Below are 26,776 nucleotides of genomic sequence, written 5' to 3'. Positions count from 1 at the left end.
GAGCACACTGACCACCAGCGGGCAGCTCCTGCGTTGAGCATCTGCCCCCTGGTGGTTAGTGTGCATCATAGCGACCGGTCGTTCCACCGTTAGGTCTATTTGCATATTAGGGTTTTATTATATAGGATCCTTGGATAATCCTTAATGTGTTTTTTTTAAACCATTAGTATGGAAATATTTAGTATTGAGCCAAGAAGTATAGGTACTTATATTTCCTATATAGAAGTACCTCTTGTTTTTGTTGAAGTTAATAATTGCTTCACGTTCCATTTGCTTAGCCTTTTTTGAATCTTTGGCTGGTTGTTCTCATTCTCCAGCAGCAATGCAGACCGCCTTTCAAAAACATTTCCACATACCTCTGACATTTTATGGATTTTTTTTTTTTCTAAAAATTTCCCTCATGGAACCTTTCATCTTCTTGCTCCTGTCTGTCCTTACGCACTCAATACCTGTTATACTACATAGTTGCCCTCCTAGGAATTTCTGTAATTCTTTCTTATTTTTTATCTTCTGTTTCCTGGACTCCACATTTTCTTTTTTCCTTGGTTTATTGCCTCAACTTGCTAAACATCCCCTGTGAGCTTTCTGAGAAAGGGAGCATGTAAATAGACGTCTGAAGACTTTGAAAGTCTCATAATATCTTGAGTCTATCTTCACAATTGCTGTTTGGCTGGTTACAATTTTCCGAGTTACAATTATTTTTCCCTTAGAATTTCTAAGGCATTTCTTCATTGTCTCCTGTCTTCCAGTGTTGCTCTTGAGAAGTCTAATATTATTTAATATTACTCTTTTTCCTTTATTCCCCTGAGGGTTTTAAGATTTTCTCTTTCTCCCTAGCATTCTGCAGTTTCACCATGATATGGGTCTTTCTATTTTTCATTCATTGGACAGGGTGCTTTCTTGACTTTGTAAACTTATGTTCTTAAGTGTGGGGAAATTACTTTTGGTTTATCTTTACTATATATGTTTTGGCCCTATTGTTCATCTCTTTATTTTAATTCTGCTTTCTGGAAGATTCCCTTGACTTTATATTCCAGTATTTTTACTGAGTTTAAAGATTTTGTTCTCATATTTATAATTTCTAAGAGCTCTTTTCAATAGTATTCTGTTCTTGTTTCATGGATGCAGTTTCTTTTCCTTCTCAGTGGGGTAAGGAGCTGAAGTTGCAGGGATTGTTCTCAGGCATTTTTTTGAGTTTCACCTAATCCCGTGTGTCGTGTGGCCTTTGTTATAAGGCAAACCACTGCAAAACTTAGTGGTTTAAAACAGTGGTGATTTATAATTTCTCACAGTTCTATGGATGGTTTGGTTAGGATGGCTTCTCCCACACATCTAACAGTTGGCAGGCTAGTTGGCCTCGGGAGCCTCCGCTGGAATTGCTCCTCCCTGTTCTGTAATGCCTTTCACCTCCCAGCGGGCTTGCCTGGGCTTTCCACATGGCATTCCCAGGAGGGCGAAAGTTAAGCGTGGACCTGAGTAACATTACATGTTGTTCATCAAAACAAGTTGCAAGACTAGCCCAGGTTCAGGGGATGATGAAATAGACTCTGCTTCTTGATGGAAAAAGCTGTATAGGCTATTGATTACTTGTATACCCCACTCGTTCCCTTTCAGCACTTCTTCCCACTCTCCCTGTGCTCGCTGTCCAGTTTGATGGTAAACCATGTACATTTCCTCCATCCAACTTCTGGCCTCATAGTCTGGTTTAGGTTTGAGATACCTCTTAGTTTCACAGAAGATGGAGTTTTTGTGTTTTTCTTGTTCTTCATACTGTTTGGGGATAATTTGATGGGGTAGTAAGTTGAAACACCTTTAGTCTCCATTTTTAGGCTGGAAATTTTCTTTATGAAGATGAATGAGGGTACAAGGGTGGAGGGTACATGAGAGTAGTAGTGTTCTTTTTCCATTCATGATGATGGACAAATTCTTTTCACTTAATTCATTTATCAACCAATCAAACTTACGAATTTCATGAGCTGGGTACTCTTGGTCCTTACCTTTTATCGCTTTATAGCCTTAGGATGTATGATGCTTTTTTAAAATATAACTAATTCCCAGGCCTATGGCTCTAGTGCCACAAAGGGACCTAGTAACATCTGGATATTATGAACATTAAGGGTCCTGTAATTTTCAAGGAGCAAGGGGACCCTTTGGCCTGCGTAGTGAGAGGCAATGTGAAGGCATATATCAAAAGGTGGACTGATTTGAAGTAGAGGTTCTAGCCACACCAGGTGTTTGTTGCTAAGGAGAAGAAGCAATATGCAAAGGAATAGTGGTTTAACAAAGGAGGCAGTGAGAAAGCTGGAGAGAACCATTTGGTTGAGCAGAGGTTCTAGAGTGGAGAATGAGTAGCGTTAGATGGAGAACATGTTGTAGATGCACTTTCAAGCTATAATAAAGAGCTCTGTCATGTCTGTCGTGTTCTTTGTGGAGCCTTGACATGTGCCAGTGTTGTTATTGTCACATCTCGGAGAAGTCCATGCAGTCCTTTCTGTAGCAAACTAGTGTAAATCATTTCTGCCATCCGAGTCCCGGCCATGTATTCCCCACAGCATTTTCAACTCCAATAGAAAGGCCACGCTCCAGGCCACAGATTCCTGGCTGCAGCTGATTATATGCTGCTGAAATAACTTATTTTCAGTGCTGGCTGTATGGATGGTCACCCCGTCTCCATGTCCTCTACCCCTCACTGCCCTCCCCAGCCTCTGGCTCCAGCCTCCGTTCACTGACTCTTCCTCTGATTAGGTATTTTTGTTTGACTTGAATATTTATTAAGATTGATCTAATGAGGAAGTTTTTATTGTACTTCTTTTCCACTTAGAACCACAGGTGACTGTCCTTTCAGGAATCTCCACTTTCTGCTTGATCTCACAACCCTAGAGTTCAGAAATGTAAACCTCTCTGTATCTAGGACAATGTATAATAGTAACTGAAACAAATCCAGAGGCTCAGTCCACACCAGGAGTTTGTCTAGAGGTTAAGAGTCGGGCAGATATGAATTGAAGTCTGGACTTTGCTGCTCATTATCTTTATGAAGGCGGGCAAGCTACTCAAACTCGCTCAGTTTCACTTCCTCCTCTCTGAATGGGAATAACAATAATAGCTTCTTTATAGTGTTGCTGTGAAGGTTAAGTGCAGTGCTTCAGGTAGCCTCATAGCACAGTGCCAGACCCTTGGTAAGCCCTCAGCAAAAGCTCGCTGTCAACCTCTTCATTAGGGTCATTGCTACCAACACCTGACCTTTGTCTGTCCCTGCCCCAACCCTTCCTAGCAGCTGCCTGCATGTCTGAATAGTTGAGAATTACAGTAAGTCCAGGAGGGAAAAAGAATGAAGTGTTATCTAGTATCTTTTGGATGCTTGAATTAACATCCTGAAATGTCCCCGGGCCACTCTGAGTGGGAATGGTATGTGCGGCCTTTTATTTTCAGTGCCCTAGAGCCGTGGTCGGCAAACTGGCTCTCGAGCCACATGCAGCTCTTTGGCCCCTTGAGTGTGGCTCTTCCACAAAATACCATGGCCTGGGCGAGTCTATTTTGAAGAAGTGGCGTTAGAAGAAGTTTAAGTTTAAAAAATCTGGCTCTCAAAAGAAATTTCAATCGTTGTACTGTTGATATTTGGCTCTGTTGACTAATGAGTTTGCCGACCACTGCCCTAGAGCAGAGGTGGATAGTATTGCCCGAAGCTTGCACCATCCTTCCTATTTTTGACATGGAGGCCCTCAAGGTTATATTGTCTTTGGCTATTGATAAGCCCCATCCATTCATTCAACATACAATTGTGGAGTGCTTTCCACATTTCAGGCACTATGCTAGACTCAGCCTACAAGGATGAGTAAGACCTAGTCCTCAAAGAGGAGACAAAATGATGTAAAAGATATCTCTGAAGAACTGTACACCCTTCTCCAGTTTAAGGAGCACGCTGGTCCTTAGCACCGAGGAGTGATGGGCCATGGTCTGGCTGAAGGCAGCGAACAGCACATCTATACTAATAAAAGGGTAATATGCTAATTAGAGTGGATGTCTTCTGGACAAAGCCGCAGCAGCTGCCCGGGGCTCAGGCAAGCCCGGATGGTGGCTGCCGCTGCCAGGGCCTGCCCGAGGCTCAGGCAAGCCACGGATGGCGGCTGCTACTGCGAGGGCCTCGGTGGCTGCAAGGGCCAAGGCTCAGGCAGCCGCCGTGTGATAGGGGCGTTGCCTTCCCGATTGCCCAGTTGCCTCCTGCAGAGGGAGGCCAGACTGTGGCTTGGGCCTGCTCCCAGCAGGACATCCCCTGAGGGCTCCTGGACTGTGAGAGGGGGCAGGCTGGTCTGAGGGACCCCCCCCAGTGCATGAATTTTCATGCACCGGGCCTCTAGTTTTGAATAAGAAGCCACTTAGGATCTGGTGTGCTCCTGATGGTAGTTTCTAGCACAGTGGAACTTCCTGATCCCCACACAGAGAGCAGCATTGTTGCTGTTACTCATCACTCCAGCAGATCCTGTGCATTCTGACTCTTTACCAATGATTGAACCCTAACCTAAGCCTTCCATATAAACTGGGTGGCATTGTTTTTTAGGTGTTAATAACTAATGGAGGAATGGGGATGTGACTTTTAAGAGCCCAGTAAATAACAAGACATTGAACTCATTTTAAAACACCACTTACAAGTAAGATATAATTCTGGTTCCTAAATTAGATGTGGTGATGGCTGAGTAATTTTGGGGACAAGGACAGTTAACATAGCAATTTTGGCTGTGGTATAATTCTGGGCTCCCAATGCCAGGACCGACTTTTGACTTTATCATGGGACTTGTTAACGGATGAGAGAGCCCAGGACTACAGACCAGTATTGCTGGTCCAGTCTCTGTGTGCCACCTGTAGGCTTTTGTGCAGAAAGTCCTGTTGGCCACAGGCTGGTTCTGAGCACCTGAGGCTTGGTCATTCGAGTTTGGATGTCCGTATTGGCAATCTGGCAGCATTTGTTTTGGAAAAGTGAATTGAAGCAATATTTAAACTTAAATATTGAACTTAAAGTACATGCTCCATTGACAGTAGTTGGAATTGATCATTTTTCTAAAAGGACAACTTTGGGGACATGTGATATCTACTTTGCTTTTTGTATTTATCCAAATGATAAAATGTTTGCTTATAATTGATAGATGCACCAATTTTTAACCCCCTTTGGAGACAAAAGGGGAATTCCTTGACGGCCACCTCAGCATTGTGTCTCTGTGCACAGGGAGACTCATGCACCTGTACGCGGTGTGCGTGGACTGCCTGGAAGGGGTTCACAAGATCATCTGCATCAAGTGCAAGTCGCGGTGGGACGGCAGCTGGCACCAGCTGGGCACCATGTATACCTACGACATCCTGGCCGCCTCTCCGTGCTGTCAGGTTGGTATTGACCCCCACAGAACGAGCACTGGTGGTGAACATGGAGGAGTCAGAGCCAGCATTGCCGTTACAGTGGGGAGGCGGACGGCCTGGGGAAGGTGCTTTAGGAGTGAGCGTTTGAGACTTCCCCCAGAGTCCAGCAGTGGTGGTGGATGTGCTGCAGTGGTCACTGGACTATGCAGTCACAGAAAGGGATATTGTAGAGTAGTGATTAAGTATGTGGGAAATGTTTTCAGTATTTTAAGTTAAAAAATTCTAAGGATTATAAATGATCCCATTGGTCAAAAATGAACATAAAAAGGAATCTGCTATCTAGTTATCATCTGGTTTCTGGATGTGGGATGCTGAGCGGTTCTTTAGTTTTCTTTTTGCTTGCTTCTATTTTCTCATGTTTTATATAGTTAACATGTACTGAGTTTTTAATAAGCAGAGTTTCATTTAAAAGGAAGAAGAAAGCTTCACTTTTTGTAATAGACAGGATTTCCTTTTAGTTTCCTTCCTGTGAGACCAGTACAGTTACCCAGGACCTGCCTGCCTTGTAAGGTGTTTGAGGTTGACGTGAAAGAGGCAAGTTAGCACTGCTCAGAGAGCATCTGACATTTCGCTGTCACCAGCAAAACGGGGAAGTAGTAACATGCGGAAACATTCAATAAGTCCATAGAAACACAGGAGATAACAAAATCCTTGGAAATACCTTGGTTTATTTCCAAGTGCTTGGAAAAAACAAGCTCTTGTTGTGTAATTCCTTGATCTTCGTGGGTCGGAGAGATGTTTTCTATCACTCTTCAGTGGCCACGCCTGGCTTTTAATAAAGCGATAAACACTTTATTAGTGTACTACATAGTTTTGTATCGTTAGCAAGCTTTGATTTTTGTGAAGAGAATATCCTGACTATTTGCAGTTTATTCAGAAGATACCCTGTGTCGGTTGAATTAAAATGTTGGCAGAGTCGGTATTTTCACCTGTACTTTGTCTATACTAGTGACCTTAAAGGCAAAACAGGGCCATGAGAGACTAAATGGCCATCCATAGCCTGTCATTTAATTCCACAATTGACTACTTTAATGCTATTCTATTCTGTTTAAAACTTGGCCTTAGAAATGAGATATTACAGTCTATCGGTTATCCACGGTAGCAGTTTATAGTACGCACTGGGCCTTATGCCAGCTCACGAGGTGAGAGAAACAAAAGGAAGTGGCTCCTCTCTCTTCACACACACACACCAGAGAGAAACACCTTGTTTCTCTGTCTTTTAGAGAAACAAGGAAATAAAAGCATGGTTGGGCCTGTAATTCATAGCACGTTATCGCTTGGAAGGACCTGGGGGATCTCGTCCAGCCTCCTTGTTTCCCACAGATAACGGAGGCCTGGAAAAGGAGAAGGTTTTACACAAATGCGTCAGAGCGACGAGTAAAACCCGTACCTCCCAGGCTGGCGCTCTTTCTAGTGCACCACTGACAGGCAGTGGGGTCATTTCCTTACCTTGGAGAAAAGCAGGATGGCCTTCTGCACACCCAACCTGTTGGACTTACTGTCTCTTTCTTCCGTAAAACAATTTAAGCCCAGACTTTTATTTTCCGCCCGCCTGCCTACCGAAATACATTTGATTGCTGTTTGGCTTTTAAAAAATCAAGGAACTGTAGTCACCGTGAAGGTGTAAGAGTTAGACATGACTAAGGAATCAAGGGAAGTGTTCCAGTCAGACTTTGAGCCAGACATAAGCAACGATTAGTTATTAGAAAGGAATAACAAGTTAGAGGAAGATGTGCCCGGAACCTCACCAGTACTTACTGTTGCTCAAAGAGATTAGTCAGTTAAGAAGGAGGTTATCTCAGGTGAGAGAAAGGTAGTCCACCTAGTGGCTCGGAGCGTGGGCTCTGATTTAAGCTGCTTGGGTTCAAATCTCAGCCTTTCTGCTTCCTACCTGTATGGTCTTGGGCGTGTCACTTTACCCCTGCGTACTTCAGGTTCCATCTAAAAATTCACAGCATTCTACCCACCTCACCAGGAGTATTTCAGGGACAAAATGAGGTTATACTTTTCTATTACATTTTTGGAATGAATCTAAATTGAGAGCCTGTTGTATTTATCATTTCTGGTTATTCACTTAAGGCCTGTTGGTGAAAACCTCTGGTATTTGCCGCGAGAGAGGCCTGGGCGTGAATGAAGATATACTTACTGTGCCTGGTGGGTTCCAGAAGCCTCAGGATAAATCCAGCACTGCTTCCTGGATTGTTTCTTCTACTTTAGCGTTTTAGGGAAATTATATTCTTATACAGAGAAAATGCAAATATAGCCAGGAGTAGAGTGAAACGTGTATATGAATTTTAAAAATAAACTTAGAATCTTCAAAGAAGTTTACGCAGTTTTGGGTGGGGGAAGTCAGCCTCAGCCACTCTTTGAAATCGAGGGGGAAGAAGGCATGTCCTGTGGTTGGAGACTTTAATGGAGAAATTTAGGGCAGTACAAGTTTACATTTTCTTGTAAGCGGTGGACATATCGGGAGAGAAATCAGAGTTAATCTTTCAGACTAATGAGTACCTGAATACACGTAGGTCTCATGCTTATCTCCTGCTTTGCCTATCCTGTTTTTGGTAATAGAAAGGATACGGCACTAAACTCAGGGTCAGTTTCTCGGCTGTTAACAGTCTTGCCTTTGGGGTCAGATGACTTGGGCAGGTGTGGGAGGCAGAAGGGTGTGGCGGCTCACGTGCCTGTGTTTCCCCCCCCAGGCCCGGCTGAACTGTAAGCACTGCGGGAAGCCCGTGATCGACGTGCGGATCGGGATGCAGTACTTCTCCGAGTACAGCAACGTCCAGCAGTGTCCACACTGTGGCAACCTGGACTACCATTTTGTGAAGCCATTTTCCTCCTTTAAAGTTCTGGAAGCTTATTGATGAAAGCTTTGCTTTGGTAATAGCTCTTTTATCGACACTATTACTTTATTACATATCTTTTCTAGGGAAACATTCTGTGATGTTAATTTCTTTTCTAACTTAAAGGCAAGTTCCTTTGTGTACGTGGTCTGCCACTAAAATGGGCTGCCCCTGCCCTCCCCTGACTCCCGAGTGCCGGTCTGTGGTCCTGGCCAGTGCCGCATGCGCAGTCCTGTGAGTTGGGGTATTGGTTCCCTATCACAAAGAGTCTCCCTTGCAGCTTTTAAGGTGGTGGGGAGGATGGGCTGAGTTTAAGAAAGGAATTAGGTGGTTCTAAACCGAGAGTTTGGTAGGACTTGGGAGCGTACTCTTACTCAAAGTCAACCGTTTAAAGACCTGCTTTAGATCTCTGGGCCGTGGGAAAACATGTGACAGGTGAATGTAAGTCTGTGCCTGGAGCTGATGGTGTGTCAGTCCCTCATGTTTAGCTTCTGCAGCGCACTTTGACGTGCAGTTTACACTCATTGACAGATTATCTGAAAGTCAACATGAGGGCTATTTCCATCACTCTTCTAGTTTCATAGTCAGTTTTCATACTGAAAATAATATCCAAATTATGAGACATATGAGAGCTATTGGTATTGCACATATTTTTAGGTAAAGCTGACCTATAGCAGTGAGAATATACTAAATGAATTTGATGCACATGGATTTAAGAGGGCAAAAAGGTAGAAAACTGTAATTTGAATTTGGTCACATTAGCTCCCAAGGAGAATGCATGAATAATAACATGATTTGGGCAGCACTGATATATGAAGGTTGTACTGTTGAAGTGCCATTTCATGCCAGACCCTTCTCACAGGTAAATCTCACAGCCACAGACCTTACTGGTAATTCTGGGAACCACTCATGGCCACATTTCTCTTCCCCCAAATTGCTGACAGTGACGTTTTACCCATTTAATGCTGAGTTTGCAAAATCAAAAATTTGGCCCTAGGAAGGAAAGGAAAACATTATTTGTGAGGGTATGAGGAAAAGAATAATTTTAACATTTCTGTTTTAAGTGTATTTCATTTTGGAAAAATCACTGAATTTAAGGGATAACAATATGTTTGAAAATAGATCATTCGGAAGATCTCTATGATACCTTTCCGTTGGTGAAAAAAGATGATACTCTACTAGTATGTCTTTATTTTGTCCCCTCAGATAAACAGTTGTTTTTCCTCTCAGAAGTGTTCAGGCATTATTGCAAGTGAGCTTCAGTTCTACATGCAACATTTGATGTTTTGTTTGAAACAACGCAGCCTTAAAAAGAACCCACATGTTAATAGTCTCCATCTTTCAGTTTGGATGATTGTAATTCAGTTTACTGCATCTGGTTTGGTCTTTGATGATCTGAAAAGTGTTTCACAGTGGGGGAACTGCTCAATGCCAATAAGAAGCAGAAAATCATCCTTGGTCTGAGAGCATTTGATGCAACTGAAACAGGTCTATAGGACATAACCTTTGCAAATTTGTCTGTAATACACAGATCTGTGATTGTGGGTTAACTGTTTCCCTGTCGATTCTCATGTACCCAAGTACAAAAGTTTCTCTTGTCTTTCGAGCACCATTTGGCTTTTACCTGTGAATTTAAAACGAATAGTAAAGTATTTGTAGTGCTGTTCTTTAACACACCTAAATTTTTGTAGAGAAATCTGCTAGTATTGTTCTCAAACTTAAGGTTTATGTATAGATTCCATTAAGCAAGTTCCTCAGTGTAAAACTGCTCTGAGTGTTTTGTCTACTGCATTCGTTATTTTCTCCTTAGATTGTTTTCTACTCCCTAAAAAATAAGTATGACATAATTAGGTAAAACTTACTTTTGACCTTTATTTTGATGAAAAAGTTAGGACCCTATGGATGCTGCAGTTACACAAAAGGAGAGGCATAGATAGGTATCCTATCTGAGGATATCTTTGGCCTTCAAGGCATTGCATTCCTGTCTAAAATGGAAAATTTTGTTGATTTGAGAATAAAATATAATTAATTATACAATAATATAGAGAATAAAACTTAATTTGGAAACCTGCTGACCTTAATATTTTCCCCATGCTTTCTCAAACTACTTTGCTCTGAGTACCTTGATGGAAATTGGAATATGTCAAAAAGATGATTATTTTTGTTGTGGTTTGGATATTAAAAGGTATTAGTCACCCAAGAGATCCATCTTCTGTTTTTCTGATGAATAGTGCTCAATAGTCTGGATCACTCACAGTGACTTATAATTTCAAAGCAATTTGTCATCTGCTCTAACTTTTTTATCACTTATTTTTAAGAGTTATACACCTTGAACAAACACAATTATCTACTTTAGTTTAGTGAGAAAACTATTTCTGATGGTCTCATCATTTTCTCTTCAGACCAGCTCAGTTCTCCACTTTCTTCTGGTTGCATCTGAAGCACTTAATATACTGGGTTTTTACCTGAAAAGAGACATTGGCATGAAACTGGGGAGTGGGGTCAGTTATTCCACTCTAATTAAGAAAGAGCTTTCCCCCAGTCTTTATTTTATAGTTTTTATTAAAAAAAAGTTCATTTTCAGAGTAAAAAGTATTTTCATATCTGTTTTGGGGAAGTTAATTAATCAGAAAAGAATATTATTAGTTGTTTAAACCCTAAAACTAATAGATAAACTGATACATAACTGACTAGACCACCAAAACTAACCTGCTGAAATCTTTCATTTTTTCCTATAAGACCACTTCTTAACTTCCCCTCTGTTCTCCTTTGCCAGGTCAGTAACTCTAGATTGCTTTTTTCATTAGACTCATGGTAGCAGCTGTGGAGTAATTTTAGTTGGAGATTTGGTTATAACCTGATGCTGCCTAACTCAGCTCATCTCCATGTCTTGTTGACTTTATTACCCTTCCAGGTAATTGAAAGAAAACATAATGGATGGACATCTTTAAAACCAGCTAAAATGTTTTCTTGTCAAGATGTCTTGGATTGCACTTTTGTGGAGGGAAGACAGTGTAAATAGTTCAAGAAAGTTGGTAAAATTGGAATATTTGGCTATGGAATTGTATGTGATGGTAGAAGGTTTCTGTTTGTGAAATGTATGTAATAAAAATAATAAAGCTTTAGAAACTTACACTGTGTCACTTTATTTTTTGAGCTTGGAATTGTTAACAGAAAAAGTAGCGGAGAAGACTTTCTGAGGTTTTGTTCACCATTCAGGTAACCATTTCACAGTCACTACTGCGGCTAATAAAAACTGACCTTTTTATGCTGTTTGAAAGTGGTTTGTCACAACGTGGTAAGCTCCCTTTGCAATAAAATAAGCATTCTGTATAACAGTTGATTCCCTATGCATAAACTAAAATTATTGTTCTGGTTATAGGGAATTCTATTGAATAGATAGGTAATCCTATTCTACAGATGTTTTCCTTGGTTCCTAGGCCTGTAACATTTTTCGTAATGAAAAGATTTGGTCATATGCTTTTTCATGATAAGAAAATGGAAACTGAATTGTAATTAAACTTCTTGCTGACTTTATGCACTTTGATCAAGTGTAGCTTATCTTTCAAATCTCCTTGACTCCTCACTTCTTTTTTGAGCCCTAACCAGTTACTGAAACATTCAGTAACATTCAGCAAGTATATTTTAAAGCCTAGATATATGCTCAGAAAGTTTTTGTTTGTTTTCCTTTTCAGACAGCCCTCTACAGCCCCATCCCCTTTGCAACATTAGCCTTATATCTGTATCTGTGGGTCTGTTTCATTTTCTTTATTCATTTGTTGTTGTTGTTGTTGTTGTGTGTGTGTGTGTGTGTGTGTGTGTGTTTTAGATTCCACACATAAGTGAAATCATATGTTATTTGTTTTTCTCTGGCTGACTTATTTCACTTCCACAATAATATCTAGGTTCATTCATGTTGTTGCCCTTCATTTAAAATATTCTCAGCCAATGGGTTGAAATGCACACGATCATTAGAACACAGGATAAGATGTGGAAATGTGGGTGAGGAGAGAGCCCAGTCTGCCAGTGAATTCAAAGCCTGTCTTTCCACTTACTTGCTTCCGACATCTGAGGCATGCATTTTGTTCCATTTAAGGGCTCATAGACTTGGGATGTTGTGATTTCTGCTAGTATAATTTATGCCAACAAAATTCCCATGCAGTTGCAAGGAAAGAATAATTCTTACTGTAGTAGAGAGAAAAAACAAAGTTAAACAGTAATTGTTAAGAATTAAGTTTAATGGAAGAAAAATCTGATTTGTTGTCAGTAGTTTCCATTTCTTAAAATCTTGCTAATATTGTTTTGACTTAAATTTGGCAGCAATTAGATCACTAATTATGTAGACCACACTGTTTCTTTAGTAATAAGGAGTTAAATTTTGGAAGGAAAAAAGCTTACCTTGAGCTTTGGTTTGTTTCATGTTCTCTCAGCTCTCCATACCTGAGATAAACCTTATCTAATAAGTGTGAAATATCTTTGAAGATAGTAAAGTGCTATACAGTGGTACTGTACAGTGGAAATAATGTATTTTTAAGGCATATTTTTCTTCTAATGACAGCCTGTAGGATTGTGATAATTACTTTATATAAGCTTGATCTGCTATTGGTATGCCTCAGGGAGAGTAAAAATGAAAATTAACAAAGCACTTTGTCTCACGGAGTTCAGTTTAACAACACTGACTCCATTTGTCGGGGTTCAAATGGGATCGGCCACCACACACCATTTCCTGGTGATGGACCCCATGCCAATGGGTCTGATACACCTGATTGAACATGTAGATCATATCTTAAAATCAAATTTAGAACAACCTAATTACATTCCCCATAAACCTAATAGTGGGAAAGTCATAGCCATAATCGCCACAGAATTTAGAGATGCCAGAATTTAGAGCAACAGCTATGTTTTTGTTGTATTCAGAATAATATATGTTTGTTAAATTTCATTAACGAACTCATTTTAGAGAGAAACTAAGGCCCAGAGAACTTAAATCTAAATAATAAGTTCATGAAGTTAATGGCTAGCTGGGAATTAAGTCTGGATTTCCCCTCCTAGACCTTCCTCAAAATGAGATCAACGAATGGGTACATTGTTTTCAATTGAGAGATGACTTTGGGCTTGTTTTGACAAGGCAGTAAACTTAAAAGGTATAGCAGCCCAGGTGCTAAAATGCAAGTAATTCTGAGAATGCTTGCTGGGGCCCCTGCATGAGGGTGACATGCACTTTTGAAAGTAAGCCTTATTTTTAAGAAAAACAAACAACAAAACAACTAAAAGAAAAATAATATTTGAAATCAATAATTGTCTATCCTTTTTCACGCATTAATTTGTTGACATCTCTTCCCTTTTGTTAAGATCATTGTTTGAGAACTGTGGCTGCAAGGTGACATTTCAACAGTCTACATTAAGAATCCATTTTATTCACCTTGGGATCTGACTTTGAGATGTTTTTAGATTCAGACATGTCAAGCCGTCATATTTGATAGCATTAATCTATCTAATTTGTACAGGGTTTTCCTTTTTGACTAACTTTTCAAATAGCTTGGAGTGTTTCATTTTCAGTTTCTTACTATCTTGTCTGAAGGTCTGGTATCCCAGACTTTTTTGAGTTGTTAAACCTGGTTAGTGTTTATTTGAAATTCCACACAACCTTAGGGGAAAAAAGTGCTGGTTACAGGTTTCTTTTAGAGAATTAATTTTTTTTCATGGTTTTTAGGGGCTATCTTTTGGGCTAATGATTAGTGATATTCCGAGTTATTTCAAAACCATGGCTTGGCAATCAGTGCTTTACATCTTCTTATTATTTTCATCATATTAACAATTCATATATTTTTCTGAAGTTCTGATGACACAGCAAGTGGTTGATGAAGGAAGAAAAGGTGAAGCCCCTCGGCTCGGGTTTATCTCCCATGGCTCTAAAAAGAGAGTGGTTTGGGCAGGAGCGGATGGTGGGAGTTGTGGGGGCTGTTGTGAATATTTCAAAAAGCTTAATAGAGATCACATAACATTGCCCACCACAAGGCTGCACAGGATATCTAAAAGGTCAGTTTATTTTTGGCAGGAGTTAAAGCAACCTTGGTTATCTCATACTGCTCAGAAACACTGGCAGTAGCATATGCCTTTGATGAATAATATATGAGAACACAAATGAATTATGACCTAATAAATGCTGTTTATTTTATAGACATAACCTTTCAAAACTGGTTAGGGTCATCTTAGGTGGTGGTGGTGGTCTTTGGTGATGACAGAGTTGGGAAATGCCATTTTTTAAAAAGTGCCTACTTTTTCTAGTCCTTTTCCTGTGTGATACTTTTGCTTTCTCTTTTCTGTACCTGGCCATCTCTCTTTCCTACCTTGTCCTCCTGCCTTTCCTGTTGCATCAAGTTTCTTAACCACTAGAATGCAGTAAAAGTCTCCTGACAAACTCAGACATGAGTTGGTCAGTAAATTTAAAAAGTTAGTTAAAAAAATAGATGCCTACGGTTGGCACACAGATGGGTAAGTTGATCAACAGCAAGATAGAGACCAGAAGTAGATCCACACTTACATGTATGGCCAATTGATATTTGACAAAAGTGTAAAGAGAATTCATAAGAGAACAAATGACCTGCTTAAAAAATGGGCAAAATATTCGAAGAGATTTCACCACCCCCCCAGAATAAGACAAATGAACACAACACATGATAAGATACTCAACATCATTAGTCGTTAGGGAAATGTAAATTAAAACCACAATGCAATACCACTACACACCTGTTAGAAGGACTAACGTTTAAAAAAGACAATACCAATTGCTCGCAATGATGTGAAGTAATGAGCTCTCATACATTGCCACTGGAAATCAGGTGGCAGCTTCACAAAAACATATATCTATCAGATGACCCAGCCATGCCACCTCTCTGTATTTACCTGGGAAAAAACGAAAACATGTTTCAGGAAGACTTGTTCATGAATGTTTGTAGCAGCTTTATCTTGTTATAGCCCAAAACGGAAACAACCTTCATGTCCATCAACAGGACAATGGATGAACAAAAAAGAAAAAAGGAATATCTGTACAGTAGAATACTACTAGGCAATAAAAAAGAATACACTATTGATACTGGCAACAACATGGATGAATCTCAAAACAATGACACTGAAGTGAAAGGAGCCCGAGGGAAAAAAGAGTATATACTGTATGATTCCATTTAGGTGAAATGCTTATGAATCTATTGTGACACCCTTCCCCCGGGATGATTTATATACCATAAACATTTTATTTAAATTTAACTCAGGAATTCACATATATTGGACAGTTTGGTTCTTTTTTTGTTTTAATGTGTGATACCTGCAGTTGTAGGACCATGTACCTTTATTGCAAACCCCCTTTTGTAATGCATTCTTCAACAGTACTTTCCATAGATTCTCTTTAAAACAAACAGAACTTAAAGATGCACCAGAAATTATATACACACACACACACACACACACACACACACTTATATAATAAAAGGCTAATATGCAAATTGACCGAATGGCAGAACAACCAGTCGCTATTACATGCATTGACCACCAGGGGGCAGATGCTCAATGTAGGAGCTGCCCCCTGGTGGTCAGTGCGCTCCCACAGGGGGAGTGCTGCTTAGCCAGCAGCTGGGCTCGCCAGTGGGCTCACAGCTGGTGAGCGCAGTGGTGGTGGTGGGAGCCTCTCCTGCCTCTGCGACAGCACTAAAGATCAGACTGCAAGAGGGCGCAGGCCAGGCTGAGGGACTGTCCCCCACCAGTGTACGAATGTCGTGCACCAGGCCTCTAGTATATATACATATATATATATATATATATATATATATATATATATATATATATATATAAACTCTAGAATTTTGGGAGAAACAATATGCATATAAAAAATTTCTAGAATTTTGGGATTTTTGTCCCCTAATTGTTTACTCTTATATCCCCTATGTTTCAGTCAACAACATTTTTATGTGTGTATAATTTGCCTTATCTTTTGAAGACATCCTCCTGAGTTATTGAAATAGTGTTGTCTTTTTATAATTATTCTTATTAAATTTCATCATTGCAGTGACAAGTGTAACTGGCATAAACAAGTTTGGGAACGAACAATTAATTTTGGTAAGCACACAAACTTTGCTGGGGAAAACCGAATGCAGACAGACCCTGCCCCATAATGAGGCCACCAGCCACCAGAATTTGTGAACTGAGGTCGTTCATCACACTGCAGTTTTACAAAACGAATTAGAGTCAGTGCATGTGCTGGATTGGGTACGCAAAGGTCAATTGAGGGAGATTGCCACTGCTCGAGCTCTCTAATGATCACTTTCCTCATCTGTAAATATTAAGACTGTCTACCTGTGGGTATTGGTATTATTAAGGTATAAGTGAAGTAATGTAAGTAAAGTGCTTAGTACAATCCCTGGCATGGAGTAGGTGCTGAAAATGTGCCTGGTTATGATCATGTATTTTATTTCAGAAAGCACTCTTATAAAGTTAGGCCAGAAAGGACCTTAGATATTGTCTGACAACACATTTGTTTCACAGATGGGGAGGGGAAAGTGGCTCGGCAGCACACACATCAGCAGCTAGGGCTCAAGGTCTGGAGCCTCACCCAGTGGTAATCCTGAGGCAGCTCTCCTGGGGGCTTCTTACTAAAGGCTCCTGAAAACCTGCAGCGTCTGTAATACTAGGGGTCTTATGTCACTCTTCAGAAAGCTGACCATCTAATAGCTGTGAACACTTTTTAAAAATATTGTTATTGATTTTTAGAGAGAAAGGAGAGGGAGAGGGAGAAAGAGTGATGCCCTGACCAGGAATCGAACAGGCAACCTGTGGTGCGTAGGACGACACCCAATCAACTGAGCCACACCGGCCAGGGCCATTTTTTTTTTTTTTTTTTTTTTAAGAGAACTCTGTGCTTTTCTTGGCTACTTGAGGGGGATGAAGCAGAAGGAGAGGGCTGGCTCTGTTTGCCCGGCTGGCCAAGCTTCACCGGCTTGTTGTAGGTGATGGAGAAGTCGCCAAGGTAGTGGCCAATCATCTCAGACTTGATTGCCACCTGGTCCACTGTAGACACCACCGTCCATCGGCCCACCCTCTCTGGCAGGACGTGCCTGTCCCGCAGGTGCATCTTCCCCACCCGGGCTGCTCCGTGGGCGGTGCCTCCCCCGTCCCGCCCCCCTCCGTGGCCTCGCGCAGGCGCTGGGCAGCCAGTGCGGCTTCCCCCGCAGGCCCAGGCCCGGTTCGGTCCCACCACCGCCCCGTGGGCCAGCCCAGCAGCTGGGGGAGACCCACGCTCGGCAGGTGAGCATGCGAAAGGTCCGCTGCTTCTCCACTCCCACCAGCTCTCGGTTCTTCGGGAAGCGCTGTGAGCATCTTCTAAACCCAACTGTGGAATTTCTGCTTTCGAACCGTCGGCTTCCTCCACATTCCCCCTCCGTGGGCCTGCGAGGCCAGGTGAAACCAGGACGCAGTGCAGCGCTCAGGTGAGGAGGCTGGGAGAAGGCCAAGCAGGTGCAATCGCACTCAGGAGGGCGGCTTGGAAAGGTTGTGAAGGATGATCCCTCTCTTCCCCTTGGTGGCCCAAACAAGCGGCTGCCCACAAGTTGCGTGGTAGTGGCTGGGTTTTTGTTGTGTGTGTATGTGTTGTCGTTGTTGTGTTTTTACCCTGAAGAATGCGCATGAAGGATGGCAGCCGCATTCCTGACATAGTGCCGTGAATGTCACAAGGGCTAACACGTGGAATGCGATGGAAATGTCGCCTCACTCTCCGCGGGCCAGGAGGAGGCCCTTGAGTTGTTAGTGTGTGCTGCTTCTGGCCAGAACCAGCCTGAGGGGGGGGGGGGGGGGGGGGCGGGGGGGCGGTGGTTCTAGGTGGCAAGTTGTACCTGCTGAAATGCTTCAGGGCCAGGAAGCCCTGCAAGGCATCTGAACTCAGCAGCCAACAAGGGCCCAGAACCTGGCCAGAGTGCTGGTCCCAGGTAGGAGGCCTGGGTTTCCGCTGTGCCTCTGACCCACTCAGGGAAATCACTTAACCTGTATGTAGGTCATGCTTTTGTTATGGCATGAAAACACAAGTACAACTTTCTAATAGTCTTAAGTGAGGTTTAAATGAATTAATAGGCTAAGTGTATTTATAAACTGTCCAGTGAGAAATAGACACGCGGGTTGATTGAAGTGAGCAAATCAGTGATGATTCCATTTATTTCCAAATTTAAAAAATAGCAGCTATCCCAGATGCCTTTGCTCTTTGGTGTGAGGCAGCTGTGACTGTCTGTCTCATGTCAGGCTTGATGTGGTAAATGCTCTTCAGTTTAGCATTTATTGAGCACATACTATGTGCAGGGATAGGAGCTAAAGGGGGCCATGATTATTTGTTCAAAGGGCTGAGCATCTTCAGTTGCTGAGAACATCTTTTAAAATGTTGCCAGATTCTACTTTTGAAGTGTCAGCATTCCATGAGAGGTGACAAGTCTGCTTGAGGTATATGCACCTAAAATAGTTCTTGCTGAGAATTACTGTGTTCATCTGTGATCTTCTATCCTAGCACTGAAATTTTAAATGTAGATTCTTTTTTAAAAGAACTAATTGGAAGTATAACAAAGCCTTTGACTATAAGGTTTGCGTTTTTAGGTTAAGAAGAATTGTATTAGATTGAAAAAGTTCAGAAGAGAAATTTCACTCCTGGCAATGCTCTCATTGACATTTTTGTCAGGTTTACTAATGCATATGTGGTACTTGTGCAGGGGAGCAAGAGCTTTTTGAAGAATTGAGTTGGAATCGCCATCATTTTCTAGATGTCTTTAATCTGGTGTCTATGTAGGCGGGATATGGGCTGTGGTTCTGACTCTTGAAATTGGGATTTCGACATTAAGCATTTACAATGATGCTTATTGTAAGATGTACTAATGTTTTATTATAACTTTTGGGGTAAAAACACTGCAAAGGAGGTTATAGGCATATTCTGTTTCTGTTGCTAAAAACTATGATTTCTCTTCAAGCTGATGTGCAAATTTTAAGAAAATATCTCTAGCAAATCATCTAAGCTGTGCAAGAAAGCTTATTCAGAATTGCGAAGTTAAAAAATTCAAAAGAGATGATTTTATCTAAGAAGGATTCTGTTTAAAATAGTCAAGTTGAAGGCGTTTGTTACTAGAATTGCCTCTGTTAAGGTTGGAGCAAGTACTTTGGCACTTAGTTTTCTTGCTTTATACATAATTTTAGTTAACAAGATATTAATTATGAGTCTAAAGATTTCAAAATTTATTATTAAACCCCAAAGAAAGAAAATCAGGTCTTGAAGTACATGTTCTCTGCTGTGGAGATGTACGCAGTTTGAAAGTATATACTTCTGAGTCAGATTTCTAGTTGTCCAAGGAAGTAAGCTCTCAACTCTTCAAAGATAATACTGACTTTGCAGCTGTGGGAGGTACAGGTGGGGCAATGTCAGAGCCAGATAAAAACAGAGGTTTTCAGGATTGCAATGTCAGCATGTAGCAAGGATGATCTTGTTGGGCATGAAGTTGCTCAGATGTGAGGGACTCAGAAGTTGCTAGGCTGTTGTGCTCTGGAAGCCTTGTGATGGGATTCCATGCAAACACCACTGATTATCCTCTCCTCAAGGACAGGGACTATGTTTTTGACATCCTGTATTCATAATGCCAAATCCAGGGCCTTACCCATTAGCAACCTGTTCAGTGAATGGACTGGCAGCTCTGCACACCAGAGACTCAAATAAGCTAGTTGTGGGAGAATTCAGAGAGTTTTTCTTGTCACCTCTTGTGCTATGGTGTACATTATACTGTGCTTCCTGGTTTTACTCTCCGATGCCTGCTTCTCTGGGGATTCCTTTCAGAATGTCAACAACCAAAATATTAAAAGTAAAGAAGATACCTGGATTATAAGAACTAACCTCTGTTCTGGGACTTTGGTAAAAACCACTATATCTCTCACATGTTTAGCATAAAGGTGATCATGTTTAAGATTGTTTAAGTAGTTGAGATTGAAACATTAGAATGAGAGAATGTCAGAAATAGAAGGCACCTTAAAAATCCTCTTTCTCAATCCCCTTAGAGAAAGGGAAACAGACACAAGGATTGCTTAGAACTGAGGCCTCTAGAGCTGGTCCATCCAATACAGTAACTGCTGGCCAAATGTGTCTATTCAAATTAAATTTTAAACATTTAAATTAAAAGCCACATTTCTAGTTTTCAATAGCTGCACATTAATAGGATTAAGGTACTAGAGGAAATCAAATGCTTCCTATTCAGCACAAGCTAACCTTTTTGGTGTGTGATGGCCCACCGCCTCCCTTAGTACACAACCCATAACCACTGCTTTCTCTCCCAATAGTGACATGTATTCTTAATTATTTTCTGTTGATTGAAATAACACTATATAAAGTGTTCATTTCAAAGTTTCTTAATTGTATGTGGTTACATTAGCACAGTTTAGAAACCCGTTTGAGACTGACTTTATCAGTAATCTAACCAACAAAGATCATATCTGTAGGTCTGTGGTTATACATTAAATTTTATTGAATTAACCCAGGGCCATTTAAATGATGCCAATTGTTTGGCCTCTGGTTTAGCGGATACAGTCCTGGACTTCTCAGAAACCTTGATGGAGTCTTTCACAGTTGCATACTAGTAAATCAGATATTTTAGGAATTTCAAATTCTAACTGATCAATTGGTTCCTTTTCTATTTTATTTTACTTTTTGTTAAGCAGGACTTGAACAAATGAACTTTCACCTTTGTTTTAAAGGTTATTTAAAAAATTATGTGTATATACATATAGTACTTCAAGACCCACTGTTTCACTACACTCCAGGATATGGTATCCATGTAGTACATATAGAGCTGCAAGTTTATTTTCCTTAAGCATTTTAACTGTTGACTTAAAATCTTCAACGTTCTTCTCTGGAATTTACATTTAACTTCAGTGATTGTCTTTCTCTCTCTCCCCTTTCACAGCCTAATTTGAGGAATTGTCTGGATTTTCTGGCTGATTTTTTTACCTATTGCAATCTCAATTTTACCCTTACTACTCTAAAGAAATTGCTCTAATCAAGGAAGCCAATGTCCCATTATTGCTAAATACAATAAATGCTTTCATTCCTTAGCTTAACCTCTCAGCAGCACTTGAGAAAGCTGCCCACTCCCTTTTTTCTTGAAACACTTCCCTTGGTTTCCATGACAATGCACTCACCTGGTTTTCTTTCTATCTCTCTGGATGCTTAGCAGTCATTCTCTATCCATCTCTTTAGTCTTCTCTTACTACACACCCTCTGGTAGAGAGGAGACAGGAATTGTACAGCAGTCTGACAGCTCTCTGCAAAGACATCCTCACCCACCAATGTGTCCTTTATCATTCTAATTTTCTCAAATATAGGCTATAGGTAGTTGACAGATGGTGGTTTGAGGCCACCTCCTGAGCAAGTCCTGCAAAGACAGTCCAGCTTCACCCTTTAGAATGTGAGGGTGCTTTGTCACGTGTATTCCATCTTGGGACTCGAGTTTAAGTTGGGGCAACAGACAAAAAAAAAATCCTGTTAGCATGTGTATCTTTAAAAAATGTTCTCATTTTAAGTCTTGCCTTTTATTACAAACTGTTCTTTGTTCTAAATGTTAAATGCATCTCTCTACCCTGTTTGACAAGCTAGACAGCTTGTTGAAATAACATTTTTGTTAATGTCTTAGTTTTTTACATTTTTCTTGATGGACATGTGAATGTGCCCTTGACCAACTGAATTACTAAGCAAGGAATACATATTGAATATTTCCAACAGTCAGAAGGAATTCAAGAACAAATCAGGGTAAATGGATCTAATTATATTTCTGAAATTGTACTGGCATTGGGACTCTTGGGTTCCCCAAAATAGAAATTGAGAGGAAGCCCCAGAGAAATTTCCAGGCAGATTTTATTAAGCTTATGCTCGAGCGCAAGGGAGGCAGCACAGAGGAAAGGAAGGTCCTCTTGGCTGCTCTTATAAGCTCGGAACAAAGTGGGTGAGCTTTTTGAAAAAGGCAGGCTTGTGGAATTTTCCATTTAGGGCTTGGGTGACTTCCTTTTCCAGCTGTGTTGCTTGGTAACTATGTTCATGTGCCTGGGCTGTGGATGTAAGATGAAGGCTGCTCATTAGCACCACCCTAGGAAGATCTTATAGCGGTAAAACATTGGTCAACTGCGGCTGCAGGTCAGTAGTTTCAGCATAGGCAACCTGAAGGGAGATGGTATCAGCTCCCTCTGTATTTTTGAGTAGGGAGTGGAAGGGTCACTCCATGCTTGAGGTCAGTTTATCTAACATTCCTTCTGGCTACCTAGTCTTAACTTGGCTTCTTGGAATTCTCCTTTTCCAGGCCTAAGTTCCTATGCTGTCTCCAGAAGGTTCTTATGTAGTTCAGGGTAGTGCTTAGAGACATTCTGAATATGTGCTTCAATAAGATATTTGATGAGGATTCTCAATAAATTCTGATGAATGTGATAATATTGTCTGGGATGCAAGGAAATTGTGACTGAATGATGGGGTGCAAAATGTAGATTAATAACTGATGTCTAAGTGGAAGAAAGTTTCTAGTGTTGTTCTGTGTGTGTGTGTGTGTGTGTGTGTGTGTGTGTGTGTGTATGTGTGTGTAAGCATGCGTATGCATGGATGTTTCCTCATTGTGGAAGGCAGCCTCGTTGGTAGGTATGAATGTGAGTGGTGGAGCCAGACCATCCTGGGTTTAGATGAGGAGATGTATATAGAGTACATAGCACAGCTCCGAACTCTAATAAATGTTACACACATTTATTACAATTACATCATTAACTGTATTCTGTAAAGATGTATCAAGTGTACTTAGGCAACTTGCAGGTGGCCTATAAAGCATGAGAGATCCTAAATACGTTGAATGACAAAATCACATTTGGAATGATCTTAATAGGTTGGAATGATCATGAGGTGGCACTTGTCAAAGATAAATGTAAAATATGCTCAGAGGTCCCCAAAGCCGGCTCCATGTTATAGGATGAGGATGACATACTTACTGAGAACTTTTCATTCAACAAGGGATCAGGATGTGATATAGAAATATAGGATCTAGAAGGACACTCTCCACTATGTAGCCACTAAACATATGTGGCTCTGTAAAATGAAATTGGGTAAATAAAATAAAAATTTAGTTCCTCAGTTTCATAGTCACATTTCAAGCACTCAATAGCCATGAGTGGCTTGTGGCTACTGAGTAGGACAGCATAAGTATAGAACATTTCCATTATTGCAGAAAGTTGTATTGGACAGTGCCAATCTGGAATGCAGGTGGCTGTCATATCTTTCTACAGTGCACTGGTGAGGCATATGGTTATGTTAGAATTTGAATAACACATTTTAGAGGGTCATAGACCAAATGGAACATGTCAGAGTAGAGGGCCTGGAAAGTGAGAGAACTAAAAACCATGTCATATAACACATGTTGAAGGACCAGGGTGATTAGCGAGGAGAAGAGACAGCACCTCCTATCTGCTAAGTACCACGGCTATCTAACGGAAGAGGAATTAGAGGCCCTCATGGCCCATGGGGTTGACCAAAGACTAATCCGTGGATGTTAGAGGAAGCAGGAATCATTATGCTATGCAAACCCAATATTTTAGAGAGGTTCTGGAGTCAGACAGCCTGGGCTCAAATTCCACACTGTCTCCTATTTGTTGGATGACCCTGGGCAGGTTCATCTCAAAGCCTCAGCTCCCTCATGTGTAGAACAGGATAATATTAGTATCTTCCCAGAGCATTTTGAGAATAAACAATATTACATATAAAACATAGAATATCTAACAAATGATAGCTATTATTATTATGTCATATTCTGGCAGATATGCAAAAGAATCATCAGAGTATCAAATGAGCTGTTGGGGAGTTAGTAATTCCCATCGCTAGAGGTGTTTAATGTGCTGATGACTCTTGGGCAGGAAATGTAGAGGGCACTGAAGCTCTGAGTAAGAGATTGAATTGGAGGAGTTTATTTGTGTGTTGTTTCTGTTGTTGTGTAGTGTTTTGGTGTCTGCACTTCTGTAAGCTTAACAGTTTTAACTTCTAAAAAACATTTGGTTCTCTTATCATCAAGGAAAGGGTACTCTGTTGGGATCACATAGAACTTTACTTTTTTTGTGTTTTTCTACATTTTATTGTTGTATAAATCTTCATAATAACCTAATACAGTTTATTTAAATTTTTTTATTGTTGACAGTATTACAGATGTCCCCCATTCCTCACCCCCTTTACCCACCTCCACTCAGCCCCCACCCCACCCCAGCCCTTCACTGCATTATTGTCTCTGTCCATGGGCTATGCATATATGTTCTTTGGTTAATCTCTTTCTGTCCCATCCCTCTAAGATCTATCAGTCTTTTCCATGCATCCATGTCTCTGGATCTATTTTGTTTGTCAGCTTATTTTGTTCATTGTATTCTACATATGAGTGAGATAATGTGATATTTGTCTTTCTCTGACTGGTTTATTTAGCTTAGCAAAATAATCTCCAGGTCCATCCATGCTGTCATAAAGGATAAGAGGATAAGAGATCCTCCTTTTTTTCCCAGCTGCATAGTGTTTCTTCCATTGTGTAAATTATTGCAGCTTTTTTGTCCACTCATCTGAAGGGCACTTGGTTTTAAGTTTCCTTCCTATATCAGCATCTTTGGTTATGTTAATTTATCTTGTTTCATTTTATGTTTGTTTTTTACCAAGGCTATCCACAAGCCTTGAGCATTTTTGCCTTGGTCAGCTGGCAGTTCCTTGCTGACCTTCAAGGATGGAGCAGGAGGGAGAGGGATGGAGGGAAGGAGAGATGAATGAAAGTTGAGACTCAGCCTCTGTGTTCTGCCCAGTACTTACCAGTCTGTATACTCAAAAAGAGACTAGAAAAGCCATAAGGCCTATTCTCAGAATACTGCTGATGTTTTGGCAAGAATGAGAGCTGGAGTGGCCTTGGTCTTTTGTGGAAGGTACTGAGAAATATCCAGCATGGTGCATGCCTGTTCTCTCAGCAGCTCACCGAATTGCTGAATGTGGATTTGTAGCCCCTGACAGCAGCTCGAAGTGCCCCCTTTGAGCTAAATTATGGGAATTACAGAATAAGGCATATAAGAAAACTCTATCAGTAAGTATCTGAACGATTGAATGGAGACATCTTTCAAAACTACTTCTTGCAAAAAGAAGGGGGTAGGGATGGATGGGAAACATGATGGTTGTATGTTTATGTGTGAAAATATAAATAATGCATAATCCTTAAGTTTCCACCGACCAGGACTGTATTCAAGATAAAATCATAACAAAACACCAGAAACTTTAGCAGGGCCTCAAATATAATTCTCACAGTAGTACCTAAAATAGTTTAGTTTGGTTTGTGAATTTGCTTTCTCCTTTAAGTCTATAAATCTTGCATCCAATATAATACTTCTTTGCCCATTTCCTATCATTTGTTCTTACCTGGTCTCCTCTGAGAGGAGGAGGCACACCTCTACAGCTCATTAGAATATGCTTGGGTGGTGGCCATACACAGTGGCTAAAGCACCAGGGTTTCTCAGTAGGGAAGGGGCCCCCTCGGGGTGTTCAGGTTCTGTCACCCAGCTGCAAATGTGTGAGCACATCACCGTGTGCTGGGTTCTTGACTTGATAGGGTGTTTACTTACTAACTCCTATAAGTATGTGTGTACATACTGTAAGATTTTCTGATGTCATTAGACACTAAAAATATTTAAGAAGATAATTTGTTGGTCATGGTCAGAAATTTGCTATTTGCACTGTAGAGGAGTTCGTGAATCCAGGGAAAGGACTTAGCACTTTGAGAGTTTGTCCTGGCAACATTTTCTGAGAGGCAGGCTGAAAGGATGCTTTGGACACCTGCAAAGCAGCTATTTTGAGCACAAAATTCCATACGTTATTTGTTAATTGGTGACTCAAAAAAAAATTAAAGAATCCATCATGACTTCTTAATGTAAGCTTGGTGACCGTGGTGATAGAACCCAGGGAAAAATGGAAAATCCAGATCCCCAGTTCTATACTTTGAGACATGTTTCCTGTGCAATAAATTGTGGCTGGGTTCCTTGAGTGTATTTTGTCAGTTGTGGAATACAGATGGAGATGTATCATTTTCCTATTGTTTCTCTAGTGTCGGTCCATTCCCACTTTTAGCTCTAGAGTCTACCCGGTGTCTGATACAGGATAAGTACTTAATAACTGTGCTCTGTGTTAAGCTGCATTTGCTGCTTGCCCACTTCTTGTTTGAGTGGAATACAGCCGGGATCCCAATTGCAATTGGGTTTCGTTTGTTCAGAGCTGAATTAACTTCCTTGAGACTTTTCCAGCCTAACCGTGGTAAACAATCACCGAAGTTGGCAGAAGATGAGGCCTACTTAATTGCTATACAAAGGTGGTTTTCAGTCCTGTTGCTGGGTGACAAGCCGGCCTGGGCTGGCCGAGACGCTGGCTGCACCTCTAGTGCTTCAGTAGGTGGCACTCCTGTTCCGTGCTGAAGCTGTTCTGTGATGACGAG

The 26,776-nt window shown here is 40.9% G+C and overlaps 1 protein-coding gene across 1 annotated transcript in view; it reads left to right on the top strand.

Moving 5' to 3' along the window:
• HECA (hdc homolog, cell cycle regulator) overlaps positions 1–11,382 on the top strand; it is a 45,934-nt gene extending 34,552 nt beyond the window's left edge. The window contains exons 3-4 of the mRNA XM_054722559.1: positions 5,219–5,373; positions 8,106–11,382. Of these exons, the coding sequence (XP_054578534.1) occupies positions 5,219–5,373; positions 8,106–8,270 (320 nt within the window). The 3' untranslated portion in view covers positions 8,271–11,382. The remainder of the gene's footprint in view (positions 1–5,218; positions 5,374–8,105) is intronic.
• Positions 11,383–26,776: the final 15,394 nt, after the last annotated feature.

This window comes from Eptesicus fuscus, chromosome 10 (genome assembly GCF_027574615.1).
Source record: "Eptesicus fuscus isolate TK198812 chromosome 10, DD_ASM_mEF_20220401, whole genome shotgun sequence".
NCBI classification, from domain to species: Eukaryota; Metazoa; Chordata; class Mammalia; order Chiroptera; family Vespertilionidae; genus Eptesicus; species Eptesicus fuscus.
This window is presented reverse-complemented; position numbering and strand designations above follow the sequence as displayed.